General features: G+C 42.9%; 1 protein-coding gene across 3 annotated transcripts in view; it reads left to right on the forward strand.

Moving 5' to 3' along the window:
- Positions 1 to 16,299, forward strand: part of PPP2R5D (protein phosphatase 2 regulatory subunit B'delta) — a 374,106-nt gene that overhangs the window by 342,498 nt on the left and 15,309 nt on the right. For all 3 annotated transcript variants that reach the window (XM_029592779.1, XM_029592780.1, XM_029592781.1), the window contains one exon: positions 6,675 to 6,791. In XM_029592779.1, coding sequence (XP_029448639.1) covers positions 6,675 to 6,791 — 117 coding nt within the window. The remainder of the gene's footprint in view (positions 1 to 6,674; positions 6,792 to 16,299) is intronic.

Consider the following 16,299-nt stretch of genomic DNA (forward strand, 5'->3'; position numbering starts at 1 on the left):
CCCCTCAGTCTTCCCTTCTCCAAGCTGAAGAGCCCTAACCTCTTTAGCCTCCCCTCATAGGGGAATTATTCCATTTTCTTTATTAGTTTGATCGCCCTTCCCTATACCTTTTCTAATTCTATATCCTTTTTTGAGATGCAGTGACCAGAACTGCACACAATACTCAAGATGAGGTCGCACCATGGAGCAATGCAGAGGCGTTATGATATTCTCTATTTTATTTTCCATTCCTTTCCTAATAATTCCAGCATTCTAATTGCTTTCTTGGCTGCCGCTGCACACTGGGTAGAGGATTTCAATGTCTTATCCATGATGATGTCTAGATCTTTTTCCTGGGTGGTGACTGCCAATGTAGAACCTTGCATCATGTGAGTATAATTTGGGTTCCTCTTCTCTATGTGCACTTGTCCACATTAAATACCATCTGCCATTTGGATGCCCAGTCTCACAAGGTCTGCTTGCATTTTCTCACAGTCATCTTGTCATTTAACAACTTTGAATAATTTTGTATTATCAGCAAATTTGAGCATCTCATTCGTTATTCCCATCTTTAAATCATTTACAAATATGTTGAATAGTAGCGGTCCTTGCACACATCTCTGGGGCATTCTACTGGTCATCATTCTCCAATGAGAAAAGTGACCATTTAGCCCTATTCTCTGTTTTCTGCCTTTTAACCAGTTTTCAGTTTACAATAGAACATTGCCTTTATCCAATGTATTTTTAATTTCCTCAAGAGTCTCTCATGAGGTACTTTGTCAAATACTTTCTGGAAGTCTAGATATACTAGATCAACTGACTCACCTTTATCTACATGTTTGTTCACACCTTCAAAAAAATGTAGCAGATTAATGTGGCAAGACTATCTTCGGCTAAACCCAAGTTGAGCTTGTCCCATTAAACTATGCTATCTATATGTTCAGAAATTTTGTTCTTTATAATAGTTTCAATCATTTTTCCTGGCATTGTTGTCAAGCTTACTGGTCTGTAGTTTCTAGGGTAATCTCTGGAACCCTTTTTATAAACTGGTATTACATTGGCCATCCTCCAATCTTCAAGTACGTAGCTGATTAATAACAGGTCTGCAATCTCATTTTTCAGTTCTTTCAGTATTCTGTGATGTATACCATCTGGTCCAGGTGATTTGCTATTCTTTACTTTGTCAATTTGCCCTATTACATCTTCCAGATTTACTGAGATTTGTTTCAGTTATTCTGAATCATCACCTTTAAATATCACTTCTGTCATTGGTATCTGCCTTACATCCTCCTTAGTAAAAACTGAAGCAAAGAAATCATTTAATCTCTCTGCTACATCTTGTCCTCTGTTAGTGTACCTTTTACTCCCTTGATCATCTAATGCTCCAACTGACTCCCTCGCAGATTTTTTTCTTCAAATATACCTGAAAACGTTTTTATCAGTTTTTGCTTCTACAGCAAGCTTCTTTTTAAATTCTGGCTTAGCCTTGCTCATCAGTGCTTTGCATCTATCTTGTCAGTGCTTATGCCTTTTTCCATTTTTTGAAAGATGTTCTTTTTGCTGTAATAGCCTCGCTCATCTCACATTTAAACCATCCCAGCAGTTATAGAGCCTTCCTTCCACCTCTTTTAATGCGTGGAATATGTCTGGTCTGGGCTTCCAAGATGGTATTGTTGAACAGTGTCCATACTGGATGTAAACATTTTAACTTTTACAGTTGCTCCTTTCAGTTTTTTCCTAATAATTTTTCTCATTTTCTCATAAATTCCCTTTTGAAAATTTTCTTAAAATCCTCCCTCTAATTATTGAATCAAATCTGATCATGTTACGATCACTGTTTCCAAGTAGTCCCAATTCAGGGGTGCTGTGGGTCCGGGTCCTAGTCCAGATTTGTGGTGAGAAGTTAAATTTAGGGCCTCTCGCACAGTCACCAAAGATAAATCAAGGACACCAAAGTGGTGTTCAAATAAAGTCTAGTGTTTACTGTGACTTAAAAAAGAGGATCTAAGTTAAGATGACAAAAATAAGAATCGGCATACAGCCAATGATCAATAAAAAGCAAATGGTTACTCTGCTCACTGCCCTTCTTGCACCTTCATCCTGACTGAAAATATCTTCACCAATGAGAGTGGGATAATTAGTATAGTTCCAATTATGGTATGAACTGACCTGAAAGAAGAAAAATATCCTCTGGCAAAAAATATCCAAAAGAGGGGTTCCAACAAGTCAAAATCTTCAACTGTAAGGCAAGTAACAAAAATACAAGTCTCTTGAGTTAGTGGCTCAAATGTCTACATCCTTCTCTTCACCCAATCTAACTGGTCAAATGGGCAAACAGATCTCTGTCCTAGGCCTTTGGGATCCCGAGAGTATGGCCTTCTCTCAAGCACTGATCAGTCAACATCCAAACATCTTCTCAAAATTTCTTCCTCAATACGTCTTTGCCAAATGCTTGAATTGCGTTCTGTGAGATCCAGGGGGAATCTCCAGCTGTCCAGCCACCTTGCTCTTCATACTTTTAGCATTTGCATGCAGACACTTCAAAATCTGTTTTTTGTTTGCATTGACAATCTGCTTATCAGTTGAAAGGAGTAATTTGGGATCTTTTTGCCCTATCTGCTCTTTACTTAAAGGCTGCTGGGTTCCTTTAGCATTTAATGCAACCTTTCTATCAGGATGATGTAATATCCCTGTTTTGTTAGTATCTTTCAAAGATAAATCATTCCGCACCATGCACCTGTGAGCGATGTCAGCTTTCCCCATTATCTAGTTTAAAAGCTGCTCTATCCATTTTAAAGATTAATGCCAGTAGCCTGGTTCCATTCTGATTAAGGTAGAGCCCATCCCGTCAGAATAGGATGCCCCTTCCCCAGATTGTCAGCTGTTCGTGACAAATCTAAAACACTCATCCCTGCACCATAAGAGTATAAGAACATAAGAAATTGCCATACTGGGTCAGACCATGAGTCCATCAAGCCCAGCATCCTGTTTCCAACAGTGGCCAATCCAAGTCGCAAATACCTGGCAAGTACTCAAACATTAAATAGATCCCAAGCTACTATTCCTTATTGATTAATAGCAGTTTAAGGACATCTCCTCTAGGAACTTATCCAAACCTTTTTTAAACCCAGTTGCACTCACTGCCATAACCACATCCTCTGGCAATGAATTCCAGAGCTTAATTATGCGTTGAGTGAAAAATAATTTTCTCTAATTTGTTTTAAATGAGCTACTTGCTAACTTCATAGAGTACCCCCTAGTCCTTTTATTGTCTGTGAGAGTAAATAACCAATTTACATTTACTTGTTCAAGTCCTTTCATGATTTTGTAGACCCCTATCATATCCCCCCTCAACCATCTCTTCTCCAAGCTGAACACCCTTAACCTCTTTAGCCTTTCCTCAAAGGGGAGCCGCTCCATCCCCTTTATCATTTTGGTCGACGTTCTCTGTACTTTATCCAGGGCAACAAATTCCAGAGTTTAATTGTGCATGGAGTGAGAGAGAATTTTCTCCGATTACTTTTAGATGTGCCCCATGCTAACTTCATGGAGTGCCCCCTAGTCTTTCTATTATCTGAAAGAGTAAATAACCAATTCACATTTACCCATTCTAGACCTCTCATGATTTTAAAGACCTCTATCATATCCCCCCTCAGCCGTCTCTTCTCCAAGCTGAACAGCCCTAACTTCTTCAGCCTTTCCTCATAGGGGAGCTGTTCCATTCCCCTTATCATTTTGGTTGCCCTTCTCTGTACCTTCTCCATCGCAATTATATCTTTCTTGAGATGCGGCAACCAGAATTGTACACAGTATTCAAGGTGCGGTCTCACCATGGAGCGATATAGAGGCATTGTGACATTTTCTGTTTTATTAACCATTCCCTTTCTAATAATTCCCAACATTGTTTGCTTTTTTGACTGCCCAGCACACTGAACCGACGATTTCAACGTGTTATCCACTATGACGCCTAGATCTCTTTTCTTGGGTAGTAGCTCCTAATATGGAGCCTAACATTGTGTAACTATAGCATGGGTTATTTTTCCCTATATGCATCACCTTGCACTTATCCACATTAAATTTCATCTGCCATTTGGACGCCCAGTCTTCTAGTCTCACAAGGTCCTCCTGCAGTTTATTACAATCTGCTTGAGATTTAATTACTCTACATAATTTTGTGTCATCTGCAAACTTGACCACCTCATTTGTCATACCCCTTTCTAGATCATTTATAAATATATTAAAAAGCACCAGTCCAAGTACAGATCCCTGAGGCACTCCACTTATTACCTTTTTCCACTGTGAAAATTGACCATTTAATTCTACTCTGTTTCTTGTCTTTTAACCTTTTTGTAATCCACAAAAGGACATCACCTCCTATCCCATGACTTTTTATTTTTCTTAGAAGCCTCTCGTGAAGGACTTTGTCGAGCACCTTCTGAAAATCCAAATACACCAATCTACCGGTTCACCTTTATCCACATGTTTATTAATGCCTTCAAAAAAATGGAGGAGATGTGTGAGGCAAGACTTCCCTTGGGTAAATCCATGCTGGCTGTGTCCCATTAAACCATGTCTTTCTATATTTCGGATTGATTTGTATTGCATACAGGAATCCCGGTATATAAAAATTAAAAATAAATAAATAAATGTTCTGAGTGTTCATTTCATCTAAGCGTTGAGACTCTGTACCTCAGCCTGCCTCTGGGGTCCTGCACATGGAAAGGGAAACATTTCTGAGAATGCAATCCTGGAGGTTCTGGATTTCAGTTTCCTATCTAAGATCCTAAATTTAACCTCCAGAACCTCCCTCCTTGTACCTTCCTATGTCATTGGTATCCACATGTATAATGACAGTTGACTCTGCCCCAGCATTCTCTAAAATCTTACGTAGGTGGTGTATGAGGTCTGCTAACCTCACGCCAGGCAGGCAAGAACCAAATAATCCTCATGCCCACCAGCCACCCAGCTATCTACATATCTAATGATTGAATCACCCGTTATAACGGCAGCCCTAACCCTTCCCTCTTGGGCACACAACAGGTTAAAATCTCTCATGAACAATACATCTCCCCCCCCCCCCCCCTTAAATTTAATTTTTTGTATTTTAATTAGTTTTTATTAGTTGTGTTTATTAACAATTTATTAATCGCTTATGCCAAAGCATTAATTGATTAAGAGTGGCGGAGTAGCCTAGTGGTTAGAGCAGTGGGTTACGAACAGGAGACCAGGGTTCGAGTCCTGCTGTCGCTCCCTGTGACCTTGGGCAAGTCGCTTTACCCTCCATTGTCTCAGCTACAAACTTAGATTGTGAGCCCTCTGGGGATAGGGAAATCCCTACAGTACCTGAGTGTAATCCACTTTGAAGCACTGAAAAAAGTGTGAAAAGCGGAATATAAATCTAAATAAATAAATGTACAGATTTTACATTCATAATCTAAAATGCATACACCAGGCTAAGTTCTCTGCTTTTTTGTCTATACCCAGCTCCAATTTTCCACATGTTCTATACATTGTTTATATTTATAGGTGTGATATTATAGGTGTGATATTATAGGTGTGATATTATAGGTGTGATATTTATAGGTGTGATATTTATAGGTGTGATATTATAGGTGTGATATTTATAGGTGTGATATTTATAGGTGTGATATTATAGGTGTGATATTATAGGTGTGATATTTATAGGTGTGATATTATAGGTGTGATATTATAGGTGTGATATTTATAGGTGTGATATTATAGGTGTGATATTTATAGGTGTGATACTAAATTTAGATAAATATATTCCCTGCTGTTTCTGTATAATTATATAGTTGCTTAGGCTAAATTAACCTAACCAGGAGGAAACGTGCGTGGCTGGGCATCCTTTCTCTAATGAATTGGGAGGAAGAATTCTGTGCAAACTCCTGCAGTTTTGGCAGTACAATATGAATAATTGCTACTCCTGAAGAAGGAAGTTCATTAGCGAAACATTGCAATGTCGGCTTTGAATTAAGGCCCGCACAGTGGAAGACCGTGATGGTCAGCGTGTGCTGGCGTTGCCTGCCTTTCTGTTCAATTGATGCACTTAAGATAAGTTCATTTAACAGCAGTTTTTTAATTGCAAAACAAAAAATATATTTAAAAAATGAGTATTTTCGAGCATATACTGTGAGCAATGATTAGACTTTAGCACTGCATTTTACTGGGAATTTGAAAGATTTTGTGCGCAGGTTGTGCTGTATGAAGGCCACTTAAATGTTTACATATGAATGAAGTATCCAAGATGTAAATGTTTGAGTGAGATCACATAGCGGGGAGATATATTTTTCATTCTTTCACTCTTTTGGTTCATTAGTGTTAGTAGTTAGGTTAAATTAAAAGTAGTTAGGTACAGCTGCACTTTATGTTACATGAAACCGATGTGATGTTTACCTAACGAATGTCGGTATACAAAAATTGCAAATAAATAAATTAAATAAATAAATTAACACCATTGACTCCATTCTTTTTCTAATTGCCTGTCGTAAGGATTCATCTGTTTACAAGGGAAAAAATAAGAGTCCTGGGGTGCAGCTGCAGCAATGCTTTGTATTCAGAGGCAGGATGAAAGCTGAAGTGTGGAGTTAGTGGAGAATACTATCCACTTAAATGGTTTTGTTAGCCGTTGTAGTACATGTGATACTAACTTTCCTTTCTGGATTTCCTTCCTCTAGTACCCAATGTACTATGCTCCTCTACACCTGCCTGTCATCTGCGCGATGGAAACAGAAACTCCAACTGCTGAGGATATTCAGTTACTAAAGAAAACCATGGAAACTGAAGCTGTTCAGGTCAGGATGCAATTAACTTCTCACCCTGAACCACTAAATCTCTGTACGAGCATTATCATTCATGATAGAAGAGAAGGGAACACAGTCCTTTCCTATCCCCATCTTCATCACTTCTACCAGTACAGAGAATGCCTTAGTGTATCCTTCTGTCCCCATCTCCCTAAAGCACCATGGAGCCTCCTCATTCTCCCAGGACAGAGAGCACCATGATTCTCCTATCCCCATCTTCATCACTTCTACCAGTACAGAGAATGCCTTAGTGCAGGGGTCAGGAACCTTTTTGGCTGAGAGAGCCATAAACGCCACATATTTTAAAATGTAATTCCATGAGAGCCATACAATATGTTTAAAACTAAATATAAGTAAATGTGTGCATTTTATGTAAGATCACACTTTTAAAGTACAATAAGTCTCTGAAAATATTACACCAGGCCTTAAGACACCAATACATCTCCTATTAGGAAAACGGACCAAGTCAGGCTGCTATAGAGTCCTACACAGAAACTACACGCCAGCAGAAAACCTCACCTGAATCACGTGCTGTCCCTCACCTAACATAGAATAAAGAGACCAAAACGCATAACAAGAAGCATGCAGACAAAAACTGAATTGGAAACTGCAACAAGCCAGAGTCTCTGTATGCAGTGTAACAAAGGAAAAAAGAAACATCACACAACCTTATAAAACAAATCAAGAAATATAAAATCATCAGCAGTAAAACTGTACTAACAAAAAGAACATATTTCCAAACAGCTGATGAGTGGAATATCCAATAATTAAAAACTCATATAAAACATTTCCAGATACCAACAAAATATTTCAAAATAGCAGACACAAAGATCCAGTAATGAAAAATAATAAGGATACAAAAATTTTTTTGCTCTGCATACCTGGGAACGTTTGATATCCAGGTGTCCTGAGATTGTTCTGAATTAGCAGGAGGTGGGGTGGTTTGCTTGGAACTTTCTCCTCTCTCAGTCACAAACCAGCGCTCTCTCTCACACTGGCTCTCAATGACACACCTATGCACACATGCTCTCAGTACTCACATATACACATGTTTTTTCTCTCTCACTTATATAGGCTCTTAATTACACATTTACACACATGCTGTCTATCTTTTCACGCTTACACACACACAGGCTTTCAATCACATAAATACATGCTGTCTTTTTCTCTCACACACAGACTCTCATTCACATGCTTACAAACATGTCCTCTCTTTCTCTCATTTACACACAGGCTCTCAATCACATACTCACATGCTCCCTCACCTAAATCAGCTCTCAATCACACACATACACACATGATCTCTCTCTCATTTAAACACAGGCTCTCAATCACATACTCACATGCTCCCTCACCTAAATCAGCTCTCAATCACACACATACACACATGGTCTCTCTCTCTCATTTAAACACAGGCTCTCAATCACATACTCACATGCTCCATCACCTAAACCAGCTGTCAATCAGACACAGACACACATGATCTCTCTCTTACTTATACACACAGGCTCTTAATCATACATACACATGATCTCTCTCACACACAAAGGATCTCAATCATACACACATACTCTTTCAAACAAACAGGTTTTCAATTACAAACTTACACATACAGGTTCCCAATGGTAAACTTACATTCATGCTCTCTCTCTCACAGGCAGGATCTCAATCACAGACATACTCTCTTTCACATATACAGGCTCTCAATCATTCACATACATGCAATCTCTCACTCACACACACAGGATCTCAAACACACATGCTTGCTCGCTCATTCATTCACTCTCTCTCTCCCCCCCCCCCCCCCCCCCCCACGGGAACTCGCGGCAGCAGCAGCCACCTCCCAACGCTAACCTCCTTCATTTTCAGCCCTCGCGGAGGCGAAGGCGGAGTCCCATCGGCCGCGGTTGAAGATTTTCATTTTCCTCCGAGCCGCGCTGCAGTCTTCTTCCCGTCGGACACTAGCGTGCCTGCGCGGGTCTTCCCGCGCAGGCACCCGATGCTCTCCACTTCCTCTTCCGGGCCGCGGGAAGAAGAGAGCACCGGCGTGCTCTCTTCTTCCCGCGGCCCGGAAGAGGAAGTGGAGAGCATCGGGTGCCTGCGCGGGAAGACCCGCGCAGGCACCCGATGACTCTAGCGCTGGCACCCGGCTGACACCCGATGACTCCCGCGCAGGCACCCGGATGACTCCAGTCGGCGTGCTCTCTTCTCCTCCCCCCCGCGGCCCGGAAGAGGAAGTGGTGAGCATCGGGTGCCTGCGCGGAAGAAGAGACCACGCTAGTGTGGTCTCTTCTTCCCGCGCAGGCACCCGATGCTCTCCACTTCCTCTTCCGGGCAGGGGGGGGGGGGGGGGAGAAGAGAGCACGCCGGTGCCGCTGACTCCAGCTGTCCTGCCGCGTTCCGCCCGGGCTGACAGCATTTTAAGCCCGGGCGGCGGAGGACCGGGGAGCAGCTGGGTCAGCGGGGAACCGCGAAGTATGGCGACACTTGTCTGCGAGCCAGATGCAGCCCTCAAAAGAGCCATATCTGGCTCGCGAGCCATGGGTTCCCGACCCCTGCCTTAGTGTATCCTTCTGTCCCCATCTCCCTACAGCACCATGGAGCCTCCTCATTCTCCCAGGACAGAGAGCACCATGATTCTCCTATCCCCATCTTTGTCAGTTCTACCAGTACAGAGAATGCCATAGTGTATCCTTCTGTCCCCACCTCCCTACAGCACCATGGAGCCTCCTCATTCTCCCAGGACAGAGAGCACCATGATTCTCCTATCCCCATCTTTGTCAGTTCTACCAGTACAGAGAATGCCATAGTGTATCCTTCTGTCCCCACCTCCCTACAGCACCATGGAGCCTCCTCATTCTCCCAGGACAGAGAGCACCATGATTCTCCTATCCCCATCTTTGTCAATTCTACCAGTACAGAGAATGCCATAGTGTATCCTTCTGTCCCCATCTCCCTACAGCACCAAGGAGCCTCCTCATTCTCCCAGGACAGAGAGCACCATGATTCTCCTATCCCCATCTTTGTCAGTTCTACCAGTACAGAGAATGCCATAGTGTATCCTTCTGTCCCCATCTCCCTACAGCACCATGGAGCCTCCTCATTCTCCCAGGACAGAGAGCACCATGATTCTCCTATCCCCATCTTTGTCACTTCTACCAGTACAGAGAATGCCATAGTGTATCCTTCTGTCCCCATCTCCCTACAGCACCATGGAGCCTCCTCATTCTCCCAGGACAGAGAGCACCATGATTCTCCTATCCCCATCTTTGTCAATTCTACCAGTACAGAGAATGCCATAGTGTATCCTTCTGTCCCCATCTCCCTACAGCATCATGGAGCCTCCTCATTCTCCCAGGACAGAGAGCACCATGATTCTCCTATCCCCATCTTTGTCAGTTCTACCAGTACAGAGAATGCCATAGTGTATCCTTCTGTCCCCATCTCCCTACAGCACCATGGAGCCTCCTCATTCTCCCAGGACAGAGAGCACCATGATTCTCCTATCCCCATCTTTGTCAGTTCTACCAGTACAGAGAATGCCATAGTGTATCCTTCTGTCCCCATCTCCCTACAGCACCATGGAGCCTCCTCATTCTCCCAGGACAGAGAGCACCATGATTCTCCTATCCCCATCTTTGTCAGTTCTACCAGTACAGAGAATGCCATAGTGTATCCTTCTGTCCCCACCTCCCTACAGCACCATGGAGCCTCCTCATTCTCCCAGGACAGAGAGCACCATGATTCTCCTATCCCCATCTTTGTCAATTCTACCAGTACAGAGAATGCCATAGTGTATCCTTCTGTCCCCATCTCCCTACAGCACCATGGAGCCTCCTCATTCTCCCAGGACAGAGAGCACCATGATTCTCCTATCCCCATCTTTGTCAGTTCTACCAGTACAGAGAATGCCATAGTGTATCCTTCTGTCCCCATCTCCCTACAGCACCATGGAGCCTCCTCATTCTCCCAGGACAGAGAGCACCATGATTCTCCTATCCCCATCTTTGTCAGTTCTACCAGTACAGAGAATGCCATAGTGTATCCTTCTGTCCCCATCTCCCTACAGCACCATGGAGCCTCCTCATTCTCCCAGGACAGAGAGCACCATGATTCTCCTATCCCCATCTTTGTCAGTTCTACCAGTACAGAGAATGCCATAGTGTATCCTTCTGTCCCCATCTCCCTACAGCACCATGGAGCCTCCTCATTCTCCCAGGACAGAGAGCACCATGATTCTCCTATCCCCATCTTTGTCACTTCTACCAGTACAGAGAATGCCTTAGTGTATCCTTCTGTCCCCATCTCCCTACAGCACCAAGGAGCCTCCTCATTCTCCCAGGACAGAGAGCACCATGATTCTCCTATCCCCATCTTTGTCAGTTCTACCAGTACAGAGAATGCCTTAGTGTATCCTTCTGTCCCCATCTCCCTACAGCACCAAGGAGCTTCCTCATTCTCCCAGGACAGAGAGCACCATGATTCTCCTATCCCCATCTTTGTCAGTTCTACCAGTACAGAGAATGCCATAGTGTATCCTTCTGTCCCCATCTCCCTACAGCACCATGGAGCCTCCTCATTCTCCCAGGACAGAGAGCACCATGATTCTCCTATCCCCATCTTTGTCAGTTCTACCAGTACAGAGAATGCCATAGTGTATCCTTCTGTCCCCATCTCCCTACAGCACCATGGAGCCTCCTCATTCTCCCAGGACAGAGAGCACCATGATTCTCCTATCCCCATCTTTGTCACTTCTACCAGTACAGAGAATGCCTTAGTGTATCCTTCTGTCCCCATCTCCCTACAGCACCAAGGAGCCTCCTCATCCCTGTCTACCTCCATTCTCCCAGGACAGAGAGCACCATGAGATCTCTTCCTATCTCTGTCCCTATCCATTCTTCTAGTAAGAGAGAGTCATGGGTTTTTCATGTCATCTGATGGCATTGACATAGAAAAAAGCTCCCCCCTGGCTCAAAGAGACTGAAAGTCTTTTTGGGCATGTGTGGGACTTCCTGCATTGCTGCGTTTGCGCAAACCACCTCAGTCTTTTTTGTCCATTCTGATTAGAGACAGTTTCTGCTCTCTTTGAATTGCTGTTCACTGTGGTTTTAGAAAAGTTTCTGCTCTTTGAACTGCTGTTCACTGTGATGTTTCACTGAATTTTGATATTTTTTTCGTTGTTTTCTTATTTGGGCTTTCTTTTCCTCATTTGTTGTTTTTCAAGCAAAAAAGGAAGGGAGTAGCAGCCTAGTGGTTAGAGCAGTGAGCTATGAACCAGGGAAACCAGGGTTCACATCCCACCACCATTCCTTGTGACCTTGGGCAAGTTGCTTTTCCATCCATTGCCTCAGGTACAAACTTATATTGTGAGTCCTCTGGGGACAGGAAAATACCTACAGTACCTGAATGTAATCCTCTTTGAAGTGCCAAAAAGTGGAATATGAAAAAAAAAAAAATCAAAATTACAAAAAGTTGTAATTATATTTTTTACTTCTGCCTTCACTATGTTGGGTAAGTCTCTGAGATCTATAGGAAGCTCATTTAAGCTACGTAAAAGATGTCACCATAAAATGGGTAGCTAAGACCTGCATGCCTGAAATGTTTATGACTCACCTAATGCAGTTCATATGGAATAATGTCTGTCTATAAAATACAGGAACATGAAGTTAAAATATGAAATGTCTTTGGCTTCTGAAAAAGAAAGCTCAGTCTCTAGCAGAGCAGTACCAAAAAGGTCAGAGTCTAAGAAGTGAGGGCCCTCTTAAGAATCTTTGTGATGATGTGAAGGAAGTGGGATACTGATTTTTCTGCCATCTGGCTGAATCCATAGCCCTTTCACAATGTAAACTGATGGGCAATGGCAATTCTCCCTCAAGAACTGATTTTTTTTGTTGTTGTTTGCTGAGGTTTGAGGTGGTTATGTTCTCAAAAACTACCTGGAAAGACAAAAAGGAGAAGCTGACAGAGGGCAAGATGGCGGATTGAGACGGGGAGCCATGAACCGCAGATTCAGCAACTAATGAAACTCTTATTGAGACTGTTACCACTGCAGTAACATCAGCTATAGATGTGAAATGTGAGTGGGTGTTCAATAAATTTGATGAACTCACCCAACTCCATGGACAGCTTCTCGCAGTGGGTGGCCCTGGTTGAGCAGCATGTTTTAGCCATAGAGGATGATGCGAGTGCTGCAGCGAAAACCATGAGTGAGGGCCATGGCAGAGGCCATCCCCTTCCAGCTCCTGTCGGAGGAGGATACCTGTCACAAGGTGCTGGAGGTCCTCCAGTTCATCGATGCTGCAAAAGAGATTGTGGTGGTGCCGGTCCACGACATCTTTAAGGAGCTCCTCCTCTGTATGTGGAAACATAAGAACATTCCATACTGGGTCAGACCAAGGGTCCATCAAGCCCAGCATCCTGTTTCCAACAGTGGCCAAACCAGGCCATAAGAACCTGGCAAGTACCCAAAAACTAAGTCTATTCCATGTTACCATTGCTAGTAATAGCAGTGGCTATTTTCTAAGTCAACTTAATTAATAGCAGGTAATGGACTTCTCCTCCAAGAACTTATCCAATCCTTTTTTAAACACAGCTACACCAACTGCACTAACCACATCCCCTAGCAACAAATCCAGAGTTTAATTGTGCTCCAATGCAAAATGGGCTGCCTTGATGAAAAAGTGGAGGATCTAGAAAATTGATCGCGCTCCAATAATTTTCAGTTCATTGGGCTGCTGGAATCAGTTCTAAATCAAGAGTTACGGGATCTTCTGGAAACCTGACTGGTAAAAGAACTGCAACTCCCAGAAACCCTAGGGCCCATTCACATTGAACATGCTCATTGATTAGGCCAGCACTCTGAGAGCAGAGGGAGACTTGGAGAGATGATCAACCACTTCCTGAATTTCATTCACAAAACGGCCATACTTCAAATGGTCTGGCGCAGATTGCAACCCTGTATGGGAGATAAGAAAATTTTGATATTCCAAAATTATTTGGCAAAACTTGCTGGACTCAGAAGAGCTGCTTCTCCTATTTGTTCCAAGTTATACGACTGGCATGTTTGTTTTATGCTCAGTACCCCACTAAGTTGAATGTGACTTATGCTGGGGAAACTGAGGTATTTTCCAGCCTGGAAGAAGTGTAGACTTTTTTGGCTACGTTTGTTGCAGCTTGAAAGTTTACTGTAGCAAAACCCTGATATTCAGCTTGGGACAAAATGGAGTGCCATGTGGCGGTCAGGACGTCATGTCTCAGGGGTGGTGCTGCGCTCTTATGGCTCCTGATAACTAACTCATATTTCTGGGTACATTGTTCTTTTTGTTTTCATTTCTGCTCAGTTTTTCAAAACCAAAGGCTATATTATAGCTGCAGGAGAGCCTTTTAGGACTGGTAAACTTGAGGAGGGCCTTGGGCATCCTGGAGATTGGGATTCAACAGGGCACATTTGGTTACTTCCAAGTTCATTGCCCCGGGGTCGCCGAACATCAGTGATGTTTCCATTATCTGGGGCCTTTTGACTGATGCTGGTGCTGTGATCAGTTTAGGGATAAACAGATAATCATCATCTGGGAAGGGATGGTGAGGATCCCCTAAAGAATCATTGACATGACCACCTTCCTGATAAGGAAAGAGTAATAATGGGAAGGTGGGATGGGGTATTAGAAGGGTATTAGGGCAAGGGGGGGAAGAGGTGGGGATTGGGGGGGTTTGAAGGGAGAGGAAAGGAGGGGTTTTATGGTGTTATTAGGAGGCCAAATGGTGTGGGTTATTCAAGGTGAGGGGGCAGGGTCAAGGGCGACGAGTTAATCTTGCGGGGTTAATCCCGGGCTTGGGAGATGGACATAAAATACATGGTACCGTTATTTTGGATGAGACAAAACCCCCACTTTAATGATGAGGATGATCTCAAGAATCTGGCAGGGCTCGGTTCCCTGATTAAATGACATAAGATACGGAGATCTCTGGACATAAATCAGGCATTGCTATGCTTTAGGAAATGCACCTGAACGATGTAGAGCATGGCAAATTATGACACTGGAGGGTGTGAGAGGCTTTTTGGTCGTCTTTGGGGTGTAGGGAAGCAGGGGTAGCTATTTTACTATAAAATGATTATCTCTTCAAGTAGACCAACTTATTAAGGACTCAGGGAGAAGATATTTGATCTTAAAAGGCTATCCATGGGGGAAATCTCTGGTGTTGTGCAGGGTTTATACCTCAAATGCCTATGATCCCATGTTTCATGCGAGGCTCCTTCAGCAATTATGGACCTTGGGTAAGTGTCCAATGGTATTGAGGGGAGACTTGAAGGCTGTAGGGGACTCCCTAGTATATAAATCCCAACACTTGCCTGGGATAGATTGTGTATGACACAAGGGGATACTGTTGTTGTGTATATAATTGGACCTCTTGGATGCACCCTACTGAGCATGATTATATCCATGTCTCCGAGCACATGCCACACAGTCCTGGAGTGACTATTTGCTGGTGTTGTCACAGGTTTTTTTTTCCCAAATTGTTGCTGCCACCATAGGTCTGCTGGAAATATCTGACCATGTTTTAATTTGAGTGGATTTGCAGTGGTCCGAGGCATGGACAGGAGCTCGATATTGGAGATTTCTGGTTTATTTTTACAGGTATCCAGGATATGAGACTTTTTTTGCAACAGATAGGGAAAGACTTTCATGAGCACAAAAAAAGCACACACACCAGGCAGCTTCATATTGGGAAACTGCTAAAACGGTGTTATGGAGGTATATAATTGCTTATGTAATTTGGAGAAGGAAGAAATTAGATGAACGTCTAGTTCAGCTAAAGAAACAGGTCCAATGAGATAGATATGACATGAGCTAATATGCACTCATCACAAGCAAGGGCTAATTTTATTTCTTTGCAGGTAGCCCTTAATTTTCTAATCCATCAAAGAGCACAAAAATCAATGTTATACTATAAATATTATCTTTATAAATATAGCAATAAATATATATTTCCATATACTTATATTACCCAAACTCTCAGCCCTTCAAATGGAGGTCTTAAAACCTCGATCATTACTGGTAAGATTCAAGTTAAAATACAACAAGTTGCATTTTATAAAGCCCAGGTCCAGAAGGGTACGGGAGAGAATTTCTTATTCTGCTGCAAAATCAAGTCAAACTGCTGCCACAACACATTTGCCCAAATGGTGGAGTCACAACAGTTCCCTTTTCATACAAATACAGCTCTCATTGATGTTTTGCCAAAAAAGGCCTGAGTTGTCCAAGCCTTTCTTTGCTCAACATTGACATTACATTACTGGATAAGATTTCAGCAGACTGATTAGCATGCTTTCTTCTAAAACTTACAGCAGAGCATCAAGTGGACTTTGTGACGGGTAGGCATGAATGTCCAGCAGATCCTGGTTTCTTTGACACATGGCAGACAACTTAGCATTCCCTCTCTCATGATGAGTTTTGATGCTTGGAGTACTTGTGGTTTGTGCTAGGTAAATTTGGTTTTG

The sequence above is a fragment of the Rhinatrema bivittatum genome, chromosome 3 (genome assembly GCF_901001135.1).
Source record: "Rhinatrema bivittatum chromosome 3, aRhiBiv1.1, whole genome shotgun sequence".
Taxonomy (NCBI): domain Eukaryota; kingdom Metazoa; phylum Chordata; class Amphibia; order Gymnophiona; family Rhinatrematidae; genus Rhinatrema; species Rhinatrema bivittatum.